This window comes from Acipenser ruthenus, chromosome 13 (assembly GCF_902713425.1).
Source record: "Acipenser ruthenus chromosome 13, fAciRut3.2 maternal haplotype, whole genome shotgun sequence".
Taxonomy (NCBI): Eukaryota; Metazoa; Chordata; class Actinopteri; order Acipenseriformes; family Acipenseridae; genus Acipenser; species Acipenser ruthenus.
The window spans coordinates 31,323,819-31,342,600 of record NC_081201.1 but is presented as its reverse complement, the minus strand read 5'-3'; the positions used below and the strand labels follow the sequence as shown (position 1 = coordinate 31,342,600).

Here is an 18,782-nt window from a genome sequence, read left to right as displayed (position 1 = left end):
ACCACAAATTGACTTCCTAATACAATTCAGTCGGTTTACTAAATCCCTCATCTAGTTCTTCTAAAATGGCTGTAGTTATCAACCCATCATGACAACTTTCAACAGCCAGAAGTTACAGCATATAAACCTTAAAGGCAGCTTTTTATCACAACTGTTGTGGCGTTGATGATGTGCAGTATCAGCTCCCCTACCCATGCAATGCCATTCTCCTGTTCTACAGATTAAAAGGTGAGCTGTGCCAACTTCTCAGCTCTCTCATTGTCTAACTATTGGAAGACTGGATTTCCCCCTTCTCTCTGTGGGGTGCTACATCACTATGTGCATTAGAAATACAAAACGGATCATACTTGACCTGTACATGAAAAAGGTAGAGGGTATCCCTTGTGTTCCATTAAAAGAAAGTTTACCTTCCCATAACTGTCCTGAGATCAGCTACAAAACTGCTGTAATACAATGGATTCTCACCCAACCCCCTTCTATCTCTCGGCATCATCTGCCACACTGTCACGTTTTATTTTTTTCCACTAAAACCCTGATCTTCCACCCACATTCCTCTTAACGATTCAATGTGCCTGTCCCTATAATCCCCCACCATGTCATTTATACCATAATCCCCCATTGCCCCACCCTCATGATTGTTTGGGGAGGGAGTTCTATGTAACATCAATACAATTCCGACACACTTACAGCACATTCACTTCTGTACAAGAAGACTCTCATGCATTTCAGTGGTCATGTACAATATACACTGGCTCAATGGCTTAGAATCCATCGGTCAGCCCCAGGCTGGGTATCTACCGGAATGAAACATGAAGGCACTAGAAATGTGTGCAGATTGAAAAGGCCCTTGAAGCCAAATGGGCAACTAATTCAATTTTATAAAATGTAAAACGTCTGAGGAGTTAGCCAGGTGAAAGATAATGTAAACACACACACACACAAATAAAATAAATAAAAATACAAAAAAGTGTCTAAATTAAGCCATACAAAAAGAAACAAAATATTTTTTATTAGTAGTATTATGGAAAACAGAAGTTCAAATCATACAGGGGGGAAATATTTCCAAATATAGTGTGGAAACTTGTAGGTGTCCTAAACTGAAAAGCCAAATAGACAAATGATCAGATCCTTAGGGTTTCAGCCTGGTCCTGGTACTGGTGTGGTCCATTTCACAGAACCTCAGCATGGAGGGAGGGGGGGGGGGGGGGGGGGGGGGTTGCTGAAGCCGGAGGAAGTTTAAAACTTGTTGATCCCCTGTGAACTGGTGCACTTTCTTCAAGAGGCTTCGCTTTGCCAAGGGGGGAAGGGCCTCCTTAATTATGAATCAGCATGCACACAGGCCTACCCTAGCGATATTCCTGAAATTGTAAATACATAAATAAACAAATAAATAAATAAATAAATAAATACATAGATACAAAAATAAAGGAACAGATGAACGAATGAACAAATTAATAAATTAGTAAATAAATACACTTAAACTCAAGGACATTAAATGAAACAATGAAAGATAAGACTGTTTCCATGGGTACACTGTCATATGACTGTCTTGAGTTGTGCCTGCCTCTAAGCACATTAACAACATTGTTTACTAAGCTTTTAATAAAGTGTGTCTGTAGAGGAAATCCATTAGTCGACATTTATCCTTCTTTTTTTTACAATTGTTGCTACTTTTACTGCTATGGCCTTAAGCAATGGCTCAGTCGATAGTAAAGCTTCTGCAATGGCAAACTCTCTAAAATAATTATCCATGGGAATGCACAAACTAACATGAAGGCACAAGGCAAGACTGAGTGGTTTAACAGCTTGTCAATATAAAGCCACTAGTCAGTAGTGACCTAAAGCCATTGTAATCAGATGGCCGTTTTGGGGCTTGTGTGAAACTACTCCCTCTGTTCCTGGAGAAAAGGTTCACGACAAAAATCAACTTAAAAATTGGCACTTAGTGGCACATTACTGGCAGTGTCTCTGCGAAGCCATGGATTGGGTGGGCACTGACACTACCTTCTCCCCATGTCAGACAGTGGAGGGTTGAGGCACATTGGCAGAGGAAATGTACACTGCTGTTGACCATGTTGTCCGAAGATAGCTATCAGTGCAATACAATTAAAAAAGAGATAGATGTCTGCCCATGGAAACCTAGTCTATGAAAGAGGAGTGTGAGTGTGATCCCCTGGCTGTGACTACGCTCCCCTCAGAACCTGGTGCTCTCATGTTTCAGCATGTGGATCTTGGGGAGCCGCCCAGCACCCCGATACCCGTACCCCTGGGGCCGTTCCTCCAGTCACCGGCCACTGCTGCTGGAGGTGGAACTGGAGCTGGAGCTGGAGCCACTGCTGCCACGGTCCTCAAAGATGGAGATCTCAATCTGAAGGAGCATTGGAGTTAAGGAAACACACACCGGAGATAGCACTGTGATCAAACACTTTAGAGCTGTTAAATTTGGTTAATACATTCATTCATAACTTCAAACACTAAATCATGCATTTAAACAGCCAGTGCCTTCAGCACTGTAATGATGTTTGCCTTGACTTAGTAATAATACATTTTACATCTGGTTAAACACAATCAAAGTACTGCATATTTTATGTAAAGTTATCCCAGGTTATAACATACACTTACCATAGTTTATTAATATGTTTTACCAGAACTCCTTTTCTTTATAATGCTTACCTATGTTTTACCATGCTTTCACTCTGCTTTATGGTTGTACTTTACTCTTATTTTTTTTAAGTAAAAATTATTATTACAAAATTAGAGAGATGTGGAAATAAACTACTGAGTGTTCAGTTTGTAAAATTGTAAAATTGCCAGGCGTCCTGTTATACTGTAGACCCTATTTGAGTTTAGACCCATCCATATATGCATATAATGTGTCTCTAAATCTTCCAAGATCATCAACATGCACATGCTGGTACTTGCATAACAAACAATTCAATTCATAATTTAGAATAGTATTCATCTTCCTTCCATTCCACTATAAAATATTTAAATCTAAATGTCTGATGTCTTTAAATATGACAAGCCCCCCACACTGTGTGAGCAATGAATATACTTAGGATAAAAGCATGCTTTTGTCATTACCCTGACAGTTTCCTGTTACAGTAAATGGTGTTTAAACAAAATAAAGAAACTCGCATTGCTTTTTAAAGTGTAGCTCCTTAAGTACCTGGGGCCCAGTCAGTGAATAGGGTTAACAACATGAGAATGTCTCATCTGCTATTGGGATGGTCTCCACGTTGCGTTTTCTTGTGGGTGAGTCACTAACAGGAATCATGTGTGGCTGGGCTGGGATTTCTCACCCTGAGGATTAGCCCCGGGCACTCTGATCTGGAGGAACAAAGGGACTGTGACATCACCACCCTGAATAAAGAGCAGCGTGGGTTGTTTATGGGGTGCTTCTGGATATCTCTGAGCTGTGTGAAGGTGGGAGAGATGTGAGAGGCCCTTTATAAAGCTTCTGGACATCCTGTCAGTGTTTCCAAAATGAAAATATATTTTTTACAGACTTTTGTTCTTTCTTTCTTTCTTTCTTCCTTCTTCAGTTTGCCGGGAAGTAAGGGTGCCTCCTTACTTCCCTCTTTCTCCGATGCACACACGCGCATGAGGTATTGCTACAGTGATAATAAAAGCACAGTTACCATAGAAACCTATGTTGTTACAGCTCTATCCCGAAAAATAAAATGAACGCAAAGAAACATAGTGTACACTGGGCAATATTTAAAAGCCTGCTACATTAATGCATGAATATGCCAAAAAACTTAAACTAGCTCCAAAGAATACTGAAGCTCTTACAAAATGTGGTAAAGAAACACATCAATTTATATATATATATATATATATATATATATATATATATATATATATATATATATATATATATAGACACACTAAAACACACAGAACTGTTCTTTCCTCTTTGAAAGGATACGACCCTCATGCCCCTCTCAATGGGGTCTGTGATGAGCAGGCCGCGGGGAGCATACATCTTCTCATTCTGCTCCTGGATGTACCTGGAGATCTTCTTCAGCACCTAGAGGCACAGCCCGTGACAGCAGCGTTAAATCCTCCCTGAGATAGCACAGAGCGACTGGCAGCTGCACACTCACTCAGCAATGCACTATACCTTTCCAGGACTGTGACTGGGGCTCCAGTTTTGCTTCAGTGCAATTAACATTAAATCAGACAACGCTAGATCATTTACTGCAGCAACATCCCAAGCCAAAGATGATTATTATTTAAATCCATGAGTGCAAGTAAATGTTATCTTAGTTTATTATAGTCTTGTGCAGAGAGAGATAGTGGATTAAATGGTAGGCATAGTACTGGAGTTTCCGATGGCAAGGCATCAAGCTCCTCTGAAGCAGCATTTATTATACTAAGTGTAATGAACTGCAATTAGTCAAGTAACATAAAGACGTGTCTGTCTCCTCCACAAATAAAGCCTGGCTTTTAACACAGCATGTTGGGAGACTGGGGTTACCCCTCAGTCTCTATTGTTACTTCTGCAGTATTTGCTAAAGGTGCTAATGTACATACCTAACTTGTATTATAATCACATCCCAAATATTTCTTGGTTTGTCTTTTTCTGATGCAAGCCATCCAAGTGGCATTGGTGAATATTCTTAGCCAATTCTTAAGGTCAATCATCAACAGCTCCTGAAGAGCTATTCTTACAGACCATAATTACATTTTGCATTAACCTCAAGAATAAAATGGTTTACATTTAGGGACAATTAGGAAATAAAAGCCATGTAAAAAAAGAGTTATTTATTTGTATCAAGCCAGTGATGCCAAATCCATTAATCCAGTACTGCGCACCCCACTGAAGTGAAACTGTTTGTTCTCTAGTCCAGAAAGTTTTATTTTCTATGATGAATACTAAATCATATCACAGCTGAGGGAAATACATCTGAGACCTAGAAAAATACATTGCATACATCTGTTTGCATTTTTAGACAAGTTGACCACCCTGCTATTTCATGGAGTGTCTTCACTATATAACTATTCTCCATGTCATGCTGGGATGCACCACCATTTACCATGGTAAATTTGCATTAAACCATTTGCATGCTTCTACAGTGATTAATTATGCCCTAGATGTCCTTCCATATGTTTTCCCATGGTCAGTTATGCTTTACCATGCTTTACCATGTCCCTGTCCTGAACCCAATGTTGGCTTGCTTACTGAGAGAGTTTATTTCTGTAATATTCCTAATGCTGATTGTTTGTGCCTGGTTTTATTGGCTATAAAAACTGTAGAAAAGCTATAACTTCACTTGGATCCTTTGATAAAGGATGTCCATGGTTTTAGATTCTCTCTGCCCCATTTGCCTGTACTCACCCAGGACCTGTGCCCTGCAAGACCCCAGCTGTGCAGAGTGGACATACTGAGGTATGTCCAGGTAACCCTAGCCAGCCCTGGGATGTGTGCCCATGCAGTGAAGGAGAAAGTCCCGGGGCTCTGAACCATCACTCTGCAACCCGCAGTGAGAGAGGGAGTGTGGGCGCCGGGGGATGTGCAGTGTTTCTCATGCAGATACAGTTCCACCTGAAACAATAACTGCCTGTGTGGAGCAGGGGGCAGGGGGCAGCCAGGCAATGAGCTGAGGAGGCTTCACTATGCCACTCTGCTCCACATTCGGGGGCCAGTTGGCCGCACTGCCAACCAGCAATCTCATAATTCACCCAAAGAGAGACAGAGGGAGGGATGGAGTGCCAAGGGGCAAGAGAAATAGGTAGAGGTGGGTGGTTGTGTTCCCTCTTTCAGAAAAAGAGCAAAACAACGTATTCTCTCCCTCCACTTAATCTCCTTCTTCTCCTCTTTTATCACTCTCTTTTCACTCTCTGTCTTCATCCTGCGTTTTCTTTCTCTGTCAGAATTCTGATGCCACAATGCAGCATGTTTTCCTGTGTTACAGGTAACATGGCCCCATTTGATCTCATATAGGGCCATATTTTTAAAGTGCTTACTCCAGTCTTTAATTAAATCCTATTTTGAAAGAGGTAAAACACCTGCTAATTTTACAAAACTAGAACCAAACAACTACTGCATGTTATATATTTAAAGTCATCTTAAGCACTCTCAGTGTGTTTTGTTTTTCTCTTTACATCAACATGTTTTTTCTCATTTAAAAACAAATAGGAGTTAATTAAAGAATGGAGGAAAGGCTTTGAAAATACGGCCTATAGTGTCCTATTGGAATCAAAGAACATGAATGTATGGCTCAGGGCTATTACACAGGAAGAGATCTTCTAAGGTTGCGTACTTGTGGCAACAGCATTTTAAGTTGGATCAGTAAAATATCAACAGCAAAACAATAAAGCACTTTTGAGAATATTGTTATTTTTAGGAGAGGTAAGAACATACTGAAAGCCTTGGTTTACAGTGTATTAAGTAGGGGAGCCCCAATACAACTGCAGGGCCTCACCTTCTCGTAACGCGTCTCCATGCACATGAAGATAATATAGGCCGTGGCACAGGCCAGACAGCCCTCTAGGTATGACTGACCCCCAATCTTCTCGGCCTCTGCGTAGTAGTTGTTGAGAGTCTTCACTGTGTCCTCGAAGAGCTGTCTCTCAATCTGCCAGGGACAGCCAAAGGGAACACTTTACATTATGCAGGAGGCATTCAGATGGAATTGGGTCCAACTTTGAAGCAAGTGCAAAAAGCAAACTGCCTGAGCAATTTCTTGCTAGCTCAATACTGCTGTATTGTTTATTTTCAAATTTGCTTTTGTCTTATGCTTCAAAGTGCAGTAGTAGTTAATAAAAACTTATTTTCTATTAATTTCCAATAAAATCATTATTCATTCACAATCAATTCCACATATCCTGCAGTTTTATTCCAACCATTGTTTTTTTTATGAATTGCCACATTGTAAGTGTTACATTCAATGTATGAGTGAAACACAAAAGGCACATTTGGGATATTGTAATCTATATAATAAGTCACGTCCCCCTTGGAAGCTATTAGCAGTAAAACTACGCATTTAGATCTCATGCTCAGAATGCTGGATTATTGATACTTCAGCAGATTTTATAAAACTCTATGGCACTCCAAGGCAAAGCACTTGAAGTGAATGATTTAATAAGTATCTCTGAACCTAATTCTGAGTGGTCCAGCACGACCACAATAACTTAACAAATCAGTAACTGCTACCCAGCACTGCTACTGTAAGCGTGCACCTTAATAATGAGCACTAAAGCACTCCGATGTCAGCTCTCCAGCACTGTAACCCTGCACTTTAAACTTTAAATATGTCTAGCTTGTCTGCCTGTGTCCATTTAGGATGTTTTAATTAGCCAGTAAGATTCCCAGGGTCAATGTATATTTTTCAGATTAGACATGATGTTATTGCCAAACTCCAGAAATGCCATAGGGTGAAGATGTCGAAAAGTTGATGATCCTGAAGTCAATTAAGCAAGTCTATGGAAAATAACTGAGAAAACAAAGAAAAGATGTACATTAAATAAATAAAGGAGAACCGCAAACCCTTCTATCCCACTTCAATAAAGCATGTAAGAGTGTGCTCTCACGCGGCTGTCGAGCTCGGCTGGGAACTTGGTCTGGAACTGGCAGGTGGTGCCCTCGGTGTAGTCCCTCTGAATGAACACTTTGGTGGCCAGCGAGGCGCTCCGCCTCAGCTCCTGCAGGTTGTGAAACTGTGGAGAGAAATGGCAGCTGGAAGATCTCCCTCTGTGTAGATCCTCCCACGGAGTAGATGTACTCTATGCACCAGTCTTACTCTAATCACATGTAATACATTAAGACATAAATCATCGGAGGAAGACATTTAGAGAGGTTGTGTTTATTTCATATCAGTGAGAGTGGTTAAACTAGATTGGGCACTGTAGCACGGCAAGATCTGTGCTGGCTATCGGGCGCATGCGTGCTCCTGCAGGGGGGTGTCGAAAGCTCTGGAAGACCTGCCTGCTAGTCATGGCGCTGACACAGAGAGGTTGGGTGAGGGTGTGTCACCTGGCTCTCTCTGAGTGGTCGGGAGGTAGCTCTTGGGAGGACAATCGACCAATAAAAGAAACATGCAGTGGTTCCTTCTTTCTTGCCCTTCTAGGAGAAAACACAGCAGGAGCTGTGCTCGGAGACCTGGAGTAACTCAAAGATGTCAATCATTCTGGCGCCTCACAGAATAGTGGAGGCTGCGAGATACTGGTAGCAGAACTGTTATTTGTAGTTTTATTTACAGTGTTTGTTTTCTCGTGTTATTTTCTCCTTTCGGTTTTGATTATTATTTCCTGAAAGAAGCTGTCTCCACAACCATGGGGGGAATACCATTGCTGGTAAACCTCCCATGTATATTCCTGGTGCCACCCCACTGGGGTAAAGAAATTAATAAATCTTATGCATCTGTGAGGCGTCTCAAAGAACTGTCTGTCTCCCGTGTGTTTAGTGAACTCCCCACACCCTCCCACAGGCACCTAATGTAGTAATATTATCAAAAGTCTCCAAAAGACAAACTTGACAGTTTCCTAGCTGAAGGAGAAAAATGCACACATTTTAGATCATGAAACAATAATTTATTATATACTTTAGGCTTTTTTAAATGGGAGAATGTTAGTGTGGTAAAAAAAAATCAAAACAGAAGTGACTTATGTGAAAGACATGCATCTGCTCTTTTCAAAACTCCTCAACAAAAGCATTTCAGATGTATTCATCACATCAGTTATAACACTCAGTCGAGTCATAACCGTGACCTCACTGCCTTTGAAGAAAAAAAAACTATTAATTGCCCCTGGGGTGTGTTAACCTCATTGAATCCATTATTAATAATACTTTTCAGAGAAATCAAGCTGGGTTTAAGTCACACTGTCTTCCTGGAAAATCCTAGGTGATCAGAGAAAAAAAAAATCCTTGGCACTGATTACATTGGGAATAGGTTCCCTCAATATGATGAAGAGAAGAAACAGACCCTTTCAATAATATAAACTCTTTAGCTGGAAGTCCCATGGAGGAAGAGTGACAGACTTTGGACTTGAAGAAACCAACATGAATCTGCAGTTCATGTGGTCAAGTTCGAATCCTGAATCATCATGACACTTAAGTAAAACGTGGCAACTTGTCAGGGCAAAAACACAAAGAAACTCAAGAGCCCTCTACACATCGCCAAACCTCATGGGTTTCTTAGGAATACGGCGGTACTAAAGGAGCTGGGATTCTGTCTGTTTCTGCTTTGTGTTAAAGTTTCTTCCCAATGAAGTTCCCTGGAAGACCTTCTCTCATATTAATTCCAGTAGAACAACAGAGACAGATGAGCTGCTGACAGCTGCCACCTTGTCTGCCCCTCCCTCATCCCTCATCCCCAGACTCACTGTCTGTGCTTGAGGAGTCAGCAGCTACTCTAGGCCAGTTGCAGCGTGATTGTTGCTGTAGCCATACTTTATATACTTTATATAGTTTAGCCATAATTTATTTCACCAGGTCAAACTTTGATTGTATCACTGGCTAAAGCAAACCCCTTTCCAGGCTCCATTGATTCAACTATAATCCTGTCTGTAAAGCAAATTTGCATCTTGGGTTTCTGTGACAGTTTATAAACTACTTGACCTAACGGTCTCATAGTTTATGATATCACCTAAACCCTAGATGGAATTATTTTCCTGTAACTCACTGAAGCCCATCTATTCTCTCTCTCTCTCTCTCTCTCTCTCTCTCTCTCTCTCTCTCTCTCTCTCTCTCTCTCTATATATATATATATACAGTATATATATACAGTGCCTTGCGAAAGTATTCGGCCCCCTTGAACTTTGCGACCTTTTGCCACATTTCAGGCTTCAAACATAAAGATATGAAACTGTAATTTTTTGTGAAGAATCAACAACAAGTGGGACACAATCATGAAGTGGAACGAAATTTATTGGATATTTCAAACTTTTTTAACAAATAAAAAACTGAAAAATTGGGCGTGCAAAATTATTCAGCCCCTTTACTTTCAGTGCAGCAAACTCTCTCCAGAAGTTCAGTGAGGATCTCTGAATGATCCAATGTTGACCTAAATGACTAATGATGATAAATAGAATCCACCTGTGTGTAATCAAGTCTCCGTATAAATGCACCTGCACTGTGATAGTCTCAGAGGTCCGTTTAAAGCGCAGAGAGCATCATGAAGAACAAGGAACACACCAGGCAGGTCCGAGATACTGTTGTGGAGAAGTTTAAAGCCGGATTTGGATACAAAAAGATTTCCCAAGCTTTAAACATCCCAAGGAGCACTGTGCAAGCGATAATATTGAAATGGAAGGAGTATCAGACCACTGCAAATCTACCAAGACCTGGCCGTCCCTCTAAACTTTCAGCTCATACAAGGAGAAGACTGATCAGAGATGCAGCCAAGAGGCCCATGATCACTCTGGATGAACTGCAGAGATCTACAGCTGAGGTGGGAGACTCTGTCCATAGGACAACAATCAGTCGTATACTGCACAAATCTGGCCTTTATGGAAGAGTGGCAAGAAGAAAGCCATTTCTTAAAGATATCCATAAAAAGTGTCGTTTACAGTTTGCCACAAGCCACCTGGGAGACACACCAAACATGTGGAAGAAGGTGCTCTGGTCAGATGAAACCAAAATCGAACTTTTTGGCAACAATGCAAAACGTTATGTTTGGCGTAAAAGCAACACAGCTCATCACCCTGAACACACCATCCCCACTGTCAAACATGGTGGTGGCAGCATCATGGTTTGGGCCTGCTTTTCTTCAGCAGGGACAGGGAAGATGGTTAAAATTGATGGGAAGATGGATGGAGCCAAATACAGGACCATTCTGGAAGAAAACCTGATGGAGTCTGCAAAAGACCTGAGACTGGGACGGAGATTTGTCTTCCAACAAGACAATGATCCAAAACATAAAGCAAAATCTACAATGGAATGGTTCACAAATAAACATATCCAGGTGTTAGAATGGCCAAGTCAAAGTCCAGACCTGAATCCAATCGAGAATCTGTGGAAAGAACTGAAAACTGCTGTTCACAAATGCTCTCCATCCAACCTCACTGAGCTCGAGCTGTTTTGCAAGGAGGAATGGGCAAAAATTTCAGTCTCTCGATGTGCAAAACTGATAGAGACATACCCCAAGCGACTTACAGCTGTAATCGCAGCAAAAGGTGGTGCTACAAAGTATTAACTTAAGGGGGCTGAATAATTTTGCACGCCCAATTTTTCAGTTTTTTATTTGTTAAAAAAGTTTGAAATATCCAATAAATTTCGTTCCACTTCATGATTGTGTCCCACTTGTTGTTGATTCTTCACAAAAAATTACAGTTTCATATCTTTATGTTTGAAGCCTGAAATGTGGAAAAAGGTCGCAAAGTTCAAGGGGGCCGAATACTTTCGCAAGGCACTGTATATATATATATGTCTCTCATTCCTCCTTACTCCCCCTCCATCCCCCTTTCTCTCTCTCTCAGTTCAGCTCAATGCAATTCAATTGAAAATAACTTATTGATATGACATGTTTTTCCAGTTTTGCCAAACCAATTGCAGTGTACAGGCATACACAGTGTGACGCTCAGCATACACGGCACCTCTGCATGCTCAGCTACGGAAACAGCCTTTCTCACTACTGTAGGCTGGCAGGGGGTTGCCTGTGAGCTGAGGAAGTCATAGGTTTGATCCCCATTTCTTCCACCAATTGTAGATATACTGTAATTCAAAGACCTGAGCATGAAAATCACTTGTCTTATAAAATGAAACATGTAATATCCATAATGCCAGAAACAGTTTGACTCTCAATCCATGAACATCCTCTTCAAATAGTTTTTTAAATAAATGACATAAAGTGGTCCCTGTATTAAGAGCTGATATCATGCAGAAGACCTGAACAATGCAACTGCTGCCGGAAATCTGTTTCTGTTCTGAATGCCCCTTTATCTAATCACAATTTGTGACCCCTGGTCCTTGTTTCTTTTTTCAGGCTGGAAAAGTCCCCTGGGTCGACATTGTCAGTACCTTTTAGAATTTTTAATGTTTGAATCAGATCACTGTGTAGTCTTCTTTCTTCAAGACTGAATTGATTCACTTATTTTAGCCTGTCTGCATATGACATGCCTTTTAAACCAAGAATAATTCTGTTCGCTCTTCTTTGCATTCTTTCTAGAGCAGCAATATCTTTTTTGTAGCGGTGTAGAGGTGACCAGAACTGAACACAGTATTCTAGATGAGGTCTTACTAATGCATTGTAAAGTTTTAACAGTACTTCCCTTGATTTAAATTCAACACTTTTCACTATATATCTGAGCATTTTGTTGGCCTTTTTTATAGCTTCCACACATTGTCTCGATGAAGACATTTCTGAGTCAACATAAACTCCTAGATCTTTTTCATATATTTCTTCTTCATTTACAGTATCTCCCATATGGTATTTATAATGGACATTTTTATTGCCTGCATGCAGTACCTTACACTTTTCTATATTAAATGTCATTTTCCATGTGTCTGCCCAGTTCTGAATGATCAAGTCTAGATCATTTTGAATGACCTTTGCTGCTGCAACGGTGTTTGTCACTCCTCCTATTTTTGTGTTGTCTGCAAATTTAACAAGTTTGCTTACTATACCAGAATCTAAGTCATTAATAAAGCTTAAAAAGAGCAGATGACCTAATACTGATCTCAGTGGTACTCCACTTGTTACTTCACTCCATTTTGAGGTTTCTCCTCTAATCAGTACTTTCTGTTTTCTATATGTTAACCACTCCCTAATCCATGTGCATGCATTTCCTTGAATCCCTACCTATCTCCCTTTCCTAAAACCATGCTGACTGTCTCCAAGGATACTGTTACCATATATAGGTAACTTTCTGTTTTGGATCTTATTATAGTTTCCATAAGTTTACATATAAGAGAAGTCAGGCTTATTTGTCTGTAGTTACCTGGTTTGGTTTTGTCTCCCTTTTTGTGCTGTATTCTACTAGGAATGGAAATTATTGCTAAGACTTGGCCAAAAAATAAAGTATGTATATTACAGCACATATTACATGTTGTCAATCAGCTGCTAAACCAACTGGAAATGCTTTCACAAAAATAAATAAATGCAGCTGCTGAGGAAAATTCTCCTTTTATCAGTGTTTAACATGTGGTGATAATCAGAACAACAGCATCAAGCAGCCCCCAGGCAGCACAGTAAAGCAGATGATGTTCAAAAACAATGAAATGAAGCACTGGGAGATAAAGGAAAATGGGAATTGAGCTAAAAGGAATATTCATTGCTTGTGGATATCTGTACAGAAAGGATAATACTGTAAACAATATAATAACCCCTTCAGTCACAATTTTTCAATGTAATTTTGTTTTAATTTAAAACAGTTTGTGTGAACTCTATGGCATTAGAGAAGTTGCCCTGCCAAAACATTGAAAAAATCATCATGCTTGATAAAATAGATACATAGATAGGAAACTTAACATGGCACAATTCTACACGCAGTGACTGAAGGGGATATACCAAGTAAATGTGTCTACAAATACCTCCACTGTTTGTTTTCCTACACACGCACCCTTGAAAAAATTGCATTGATTATATTGAAATTGTGTGCAGCTGCTCTAATATATAATTACATTTCTATATCTTATTAAAGTATGTTTAATATAGTGGACAGTTCCCACACAGATCTGTGCATGCAATGCTTAAAACAAACACTTACTGCAGCTGCAACTAGATTAATTTACCATTGCATTTCACAATACACAACAGAAATGAAGAAGAGAATGGCCTTTACCAACAATACCCAAGATACTATATACAATTTCTCCTCCCAAGCAACTATGTCTAGTTCAAATCTTGGAAAATGGAAATGATTACTGTAAACTGTGGGGGCAATGAGAAAGTATTTAAGCATGGCAACAGTGATGGAAATTCAGTGTTGTAATAGTCTTTTTGAGGCTTTCCAGATTTAGAATTAAAAATAGCCCCCATTCTCTCTCTCTCTCTCTCTCTCTCTCTCTCTCTCTCTCTCTCTCTCTCTCTCTCTCTCTCTCTCTCTCTCTCTCTCTCTCTCTCTCTCTCCTGCTGCTTCCTATTGCAGTTGCAACCTTCACTTCATTATGAAGAAAGAAAAAGACAGTGTTTAGTAGCAGTATGACAATGTCTAAAAATAACCCAGTTCTTTAGCTCTTTACCATAATGATACACACTGTTCAATGAGCAATTGATTAACCGTTGTCTGTTTTTTTTTGGATTAGTATATATCACGTGAAGCCTTCCAAACAGCATGTGCATTGCACAGATGTTTAAACCTCTGTCCCCTATCTGTACAATAAGGGGAAAACAGGGTTAGAGAAAGGAGCTAAAAAAATTAATCTGGTGGCAAATGGTAAAGCACAGTAGAGTAGTATTGTCATAGGAAATGCAGATAAACAAGTCACCATGATAGAATTTTGTGAGAGTAATTATTCTCTTTCTGTGCAATGTCATTGTTTTTGTATGATGTAGTGAAGGTTATATGTTAATTATGTGATAAACAAAATCTTGGTAAATAGGACTAGGGTATTAAGTATACAGTATGCAGTTTAATAAACTGAGACTATATTCTTAAATCAGACACACAACAGCAGGACAAGATGTAAAAGATCAATCCACTTGCTTGGTGTGCTATGGCTAATAATGCTGTGAGAAGATTTACAGACCTGACAGACTCACTTTTCCTTTTGAGAATCACAACATAACCACAGAGCAGAGACAAAACACTTTTATTATTAACTTTCATCGATTCGCTGTCTTTAATCCAGCAAAGCATTTCACAATGACTTAATAAAGTGCTTAAATCAAAGCACAGTGAAGAGTAAAAGCCCTACAGTGCAGAGCGGTGTGATACTATTATTTACATTCTAAAGGCATCTTTCCCAGCCACAAGATACCTTTTTATAGTGCAATAATACAGAAATTCAAACTGACTGTGACTTGAATTTTGAACCTATAATGTGATAAGGAACAGAGTTAAGCTTAGGTGTATTAACAAAAACCCTTTGTCACCTAAAAGCTTGACAATGCTTGACAGATTTCCCAGACAGCTGGTTTGCATTGGTAATTAATGAATAATATCTGTGGTACTGCTGCCCTTATGGTACTGATGACACAAAGAAATCATGTATTTGATGGAATGATTACCTATTCAAGGATACCAAGTTGGAGGGTGCATAGCCTATTTCTTTCAGATTTCTTCTAGAAATGCGTTAGCTAGGATAGTGTGAGGATGTAGGAAGGACGTTCTTACCCCTGGCCCTTTAGCACTGTACAAGTACCTGCCATAAGAGAGTGTGCAATCCCCTTCCGGCTAATCCAGAAGCAATCACAACAGGAGATCTATGACCGCACTAAGAGCTTCTGTCCAGGGTGCTGACTCTCCCCCACCTAGTATTACAAACCCACATTCAATCGCTCTGCTGTATCCTGGGGACAAACAGACTGGCAAACACTGCAGTCCACACTCCACAGTACAGCCAATAATCCACCGAGATATTAGAGAATACTATTGCTATTATGATAAGAAAAACTTTCAATATGGCTTTCATAGTGCAAAACACACGCTTTGAATCAATGTTCAATTTGAACACTACACTGCTGAGTATATGGTACCGTTATCACAGGTTACTTTGCATTTCCCCAATCTGCTTACTTCTGTCTATTTGACCAAAGCTGTGTCTCGTAAATTACTGTGTCTTGTAAATTTTACTAAAGACCAAATAACTGTAATCTAAAATAACCAGTGCCGCAATTTACTAGATGAACATACATTCAAACAAGTCGGAACAAAAATACGATGTTGTTGTATTCAACTATTTTGTGTTAAACATAGCTAATGACTTTGAGCACGTCTAAACGCAAATTTTGCCCTCCCGGACATGCAGTTATCAGCAACAACCGACTCTGAGATGCGAGAACGGGCCCGCTAGCTCCTTTGTTCCGGCAGAGCTGTGAGGCAGGTGCAGTTATTGCTACCGAGTCTGCTCGCCTTGAATCATCTGTCCTCTGTTTGCAGCAGCTTACATCTAGTCGTTATTTATTGTTTAAATTTACAAGGGAAGGGATATTCGCATTCAACAGTTATACTCACTCAATATACAAATCAAATACCGAGATGGCATAGCCTTTCCAGAGACAGATTTCTATCAATGAAGCTATTTGTTCCTTACCTCTGTCGCCATGTTGCCATAGACGGTGTAGGATCTGTCCCGGTGCTGAAATCTCTAACACAAGCTGTAATGGGGCAATGCGCTGGAGCTTCGCGGGAGGGAGGGAGGTTGCGTTGATGGGTGCTAGCCGGTATTACTGTCTGTCACTTTCTGGATCGCCTGTAATTGTAATGAGCCATAGAGGTTATGATGACTGGATTAAATTAGACACTAGATTAAAGGCTAAATATAATGTCCCAGCTAAAGTTTCAATCACCTTATTTTTTTATTACTGATCTATAATTTAATTTACTCTGCATAAAAGGAAGTTACTTCTTGTTTCCAATTGCATTATTATTATTATTATTATTATTATTATTATTATTATTATTATTATTACTGTATTTGTTGTTCCCACTGAAAAGTAACATCAGAACATCTGCACATCTGTACATTAAAACCGTTCAGACTTTAAAAGGTCCATCTTGAGCCCACTTCTGGAGTGGGACTGTTTTAGAGCTGGGGTGAAAAGAACCTAGAGGTTAACAACTCAAGCTGAAATCAGCATCCCTGTTACCTATCGTGAAGATTAGTTTCCATGGAACAAGAGGAGTGCACGATTCCTGACTGGAAGGAAGAGAAATACAAGTTGCCAATAATTGCATTATCTGATGTAACAGTCCTAAGCAGAATGGACAGTAAATGAAACACAGTGTTATGATAACACTAATTAACTTGAATAAACACAGAAGTAAAAATATCAGAGGCTCAACTTTTGAAAAACAAAGCAGGTTCAGTGAGGGGTCAACTGGAAAAGGACACTAGTGGTAGACCTACAAATGCAGAAGTGTAAGAGAAATGAGAAGCTTTACAATTCAGATGAGGAGCTGGGCTTTTCAAAACAGTACAAATCACTTTCCCAGGTCATGCGAATAAAACTCAATATGTGAGCAGCGTAACAGCACTCTGAGCTACTCAGTACGATTGTAAATATCATCAAAAGGCAAGGACTGTACGTGTTTTTTGTGATATAAACTACTCTTCCAGTCTCTGCAGTCTGCTTCACTCCTTTTCAAAGACTCTCAACTCCTTCCTTTTCTAACAAATTCTGTATAGAAACATAGTTTCCTCTTTGCTCTCCTCATGCAGTCTGCCCCATAAGTGGCTCTGATATAATATAAGATGGCTATACTGTGGCCTCTCTGCTCTAGCCCTTGTGTGTCCAAAATAAAACTCTAAATTAATTCTAAAGTTCAGTGGTTTTAATGATATGAGAACGACATCCTTACTCCCATTCTATCATGTCTTACATAAAAGACAACCCTAACCTTGTCTTCAGTAGTGTTTTTCACTACCCCCCCCCCCATTGCCAGCTCTTATATTGTACATACCATTCTTCCTTGCTTTTAAAAACCCTTTCAATAGCATTCATTGTGTTGTTCACCATGCAGACACAGAATGTATAATTAGGTGTATTTTCTTGTTCCAGTCCTTTGTTCAGACTGACTAAATAGGAGATGTCAAATTACAGGATGCCATGCTATTGAGATTCGGCCTGGAACTTTCAATCAGCCTGCATGCACTGTACCTGAGAACAAATCCGCCATATGTGGCCTAGTATGGCCTTGTAGTTAGAGCTAAGGGACTGGGAGACAGTACATCAAAGATTAGCTTGAAAATACTGTGGCTGTGGTTAAAGTTGACAGACTGAGAGGCAGTGTGGCCTAGTGGTTAGAGTTGAGGAATTGGACGATAGTGTGGCCTACTGGCTGAAGATTATCAAAGCTTGAAATTAGCTTGAAAAACTGAAAAGCAATGGCTTAGAGTAGTGAGAGCTAATGAGCAATTGGCACAGTGGTGTGGTTCAAGTACGACATTTTCCTGTACTCTTACTGTGGAGGTTGTGTGATAAATATATATTGACTTATACAGGCGGGGCAATACTATTCCCAATCTTTATTATACTCTGCTGTCCACACAGCTGGTTGTTCAAGCAGCATGCTCAAGGAGTGCCCACTCAGACCCACGTTAGATGTAATCTGGGTCTAACTGTGGCTATTTTTGGTTGTCCTTATCTTTATTTAGAACTAAGTGGGAGGGAAGTGCTACTGTTTTCCTCCGCCAGGGGGTAGCAATGTGCTTTTCAGCACCCTGACCAATCTTCACCCTTGATTATCCTTACTGAGTGTTAAACCTGTCTCAGGCCAGTCTGTACGTTGCTGATATCCTTTTACTTTTGAAGCAGTGAGAAATCCTCCCTGGATCACACACAAGGCCTTGACCTGCTGACAGCTTTAATAGCCTCCAGATGAGGTTTTCACAGCACCCCCTACTGGGAATGTCTTGGCTTCCGGGGTTCCATCTGCAAACATGACAATCACTGCATTCTAAATGGTTCATTCTACAATCAATGAACATGTTCAACACAGGCTACAGTAAAGCACTGTTTCAGACCTGGATTTACAGTTGGGTTGCTTTATTTTTATTAATCAGAGAAGATTTCCTATTATTTTAGTTTTGAACGAATGGTGGCCAATTATAGCGATTTTTTACTCTCTGGTTTGTTGATTTGTTTCTTCTTCCCCGTGATCAGGAAACCCCACCTGTATGAAATGACATCATCTTGTGCATAATTGTTTGAACGCCCAGCAGGTCTCCATTA

At 40.0% G+C, this 18,782-nt stretch overlaps 1 protein-coding gene across 2 annotated transcripts; it reads right to left on the bottom strand.

Moving 5' to 3' along the window:
* Positions 1 to 988: 988 nt before the first annotated feature.
* On the bottom strand, positions 989 to 16,290 carry LOC117418125 (golgin subfamily A member 7B). Of its 2 annotated transcripts, XM_034030739.3 has the most exons (6): positions 16,142 to 16,290; positions 7,540 to 7,665; positions 6,432 to 6,584; positions 3,932 to 4,033; positions 2,265 to 2,368; positions 989 to 1,358 (listed from the first exon to the last, which is right to left on the bottom strand). In XM_034030739.3, exons 1-5 carry the CDS (start codon positions 16,151 to 16,153, stop codon positions 2,285 to 2,287), a joined length of 477 nt encoding a protein of 158 aa, XP_033886630.1. In that variant the 5' UTR covers positions 16,154 to 16,290; the 3' UTR covers positions 989 to 1,358; positions 2,265 to 2,284. The 2 variants fall into 2 exon arrangements, with proteins under 2 accessions (XP_033886630.1, XP_033886629.1); XM_034030738.3 differs by having other exon boundaries at positions 989 to 2,368.
* Positions 16,291 to 18,782: the final 2,492 nt, after the last annotated feature.

What these genes read in the sequence shown, in the direction of transcription:
- LOC117418125 (XM_034030738.3), bottom strand. An exon ending in TGGAGACGCGTTACGAGAAG is followed by an intron (nt 4,034 to 6,431) that starts GTGAGGCCCTGC and finishes CTGTGCCTCTAG; the next exon opens with GTGCTGAAGAAGATCTCCAG. An exon ending in TTGAGAGGGGCATGAGGGTC is followed by an intron (nt 2,369 to 3,931) that starts GTATCCTTTCAA and finishes ATGCTCCTTCAG; the next exon opens with ATTGAGATCTCCATCTTTGA.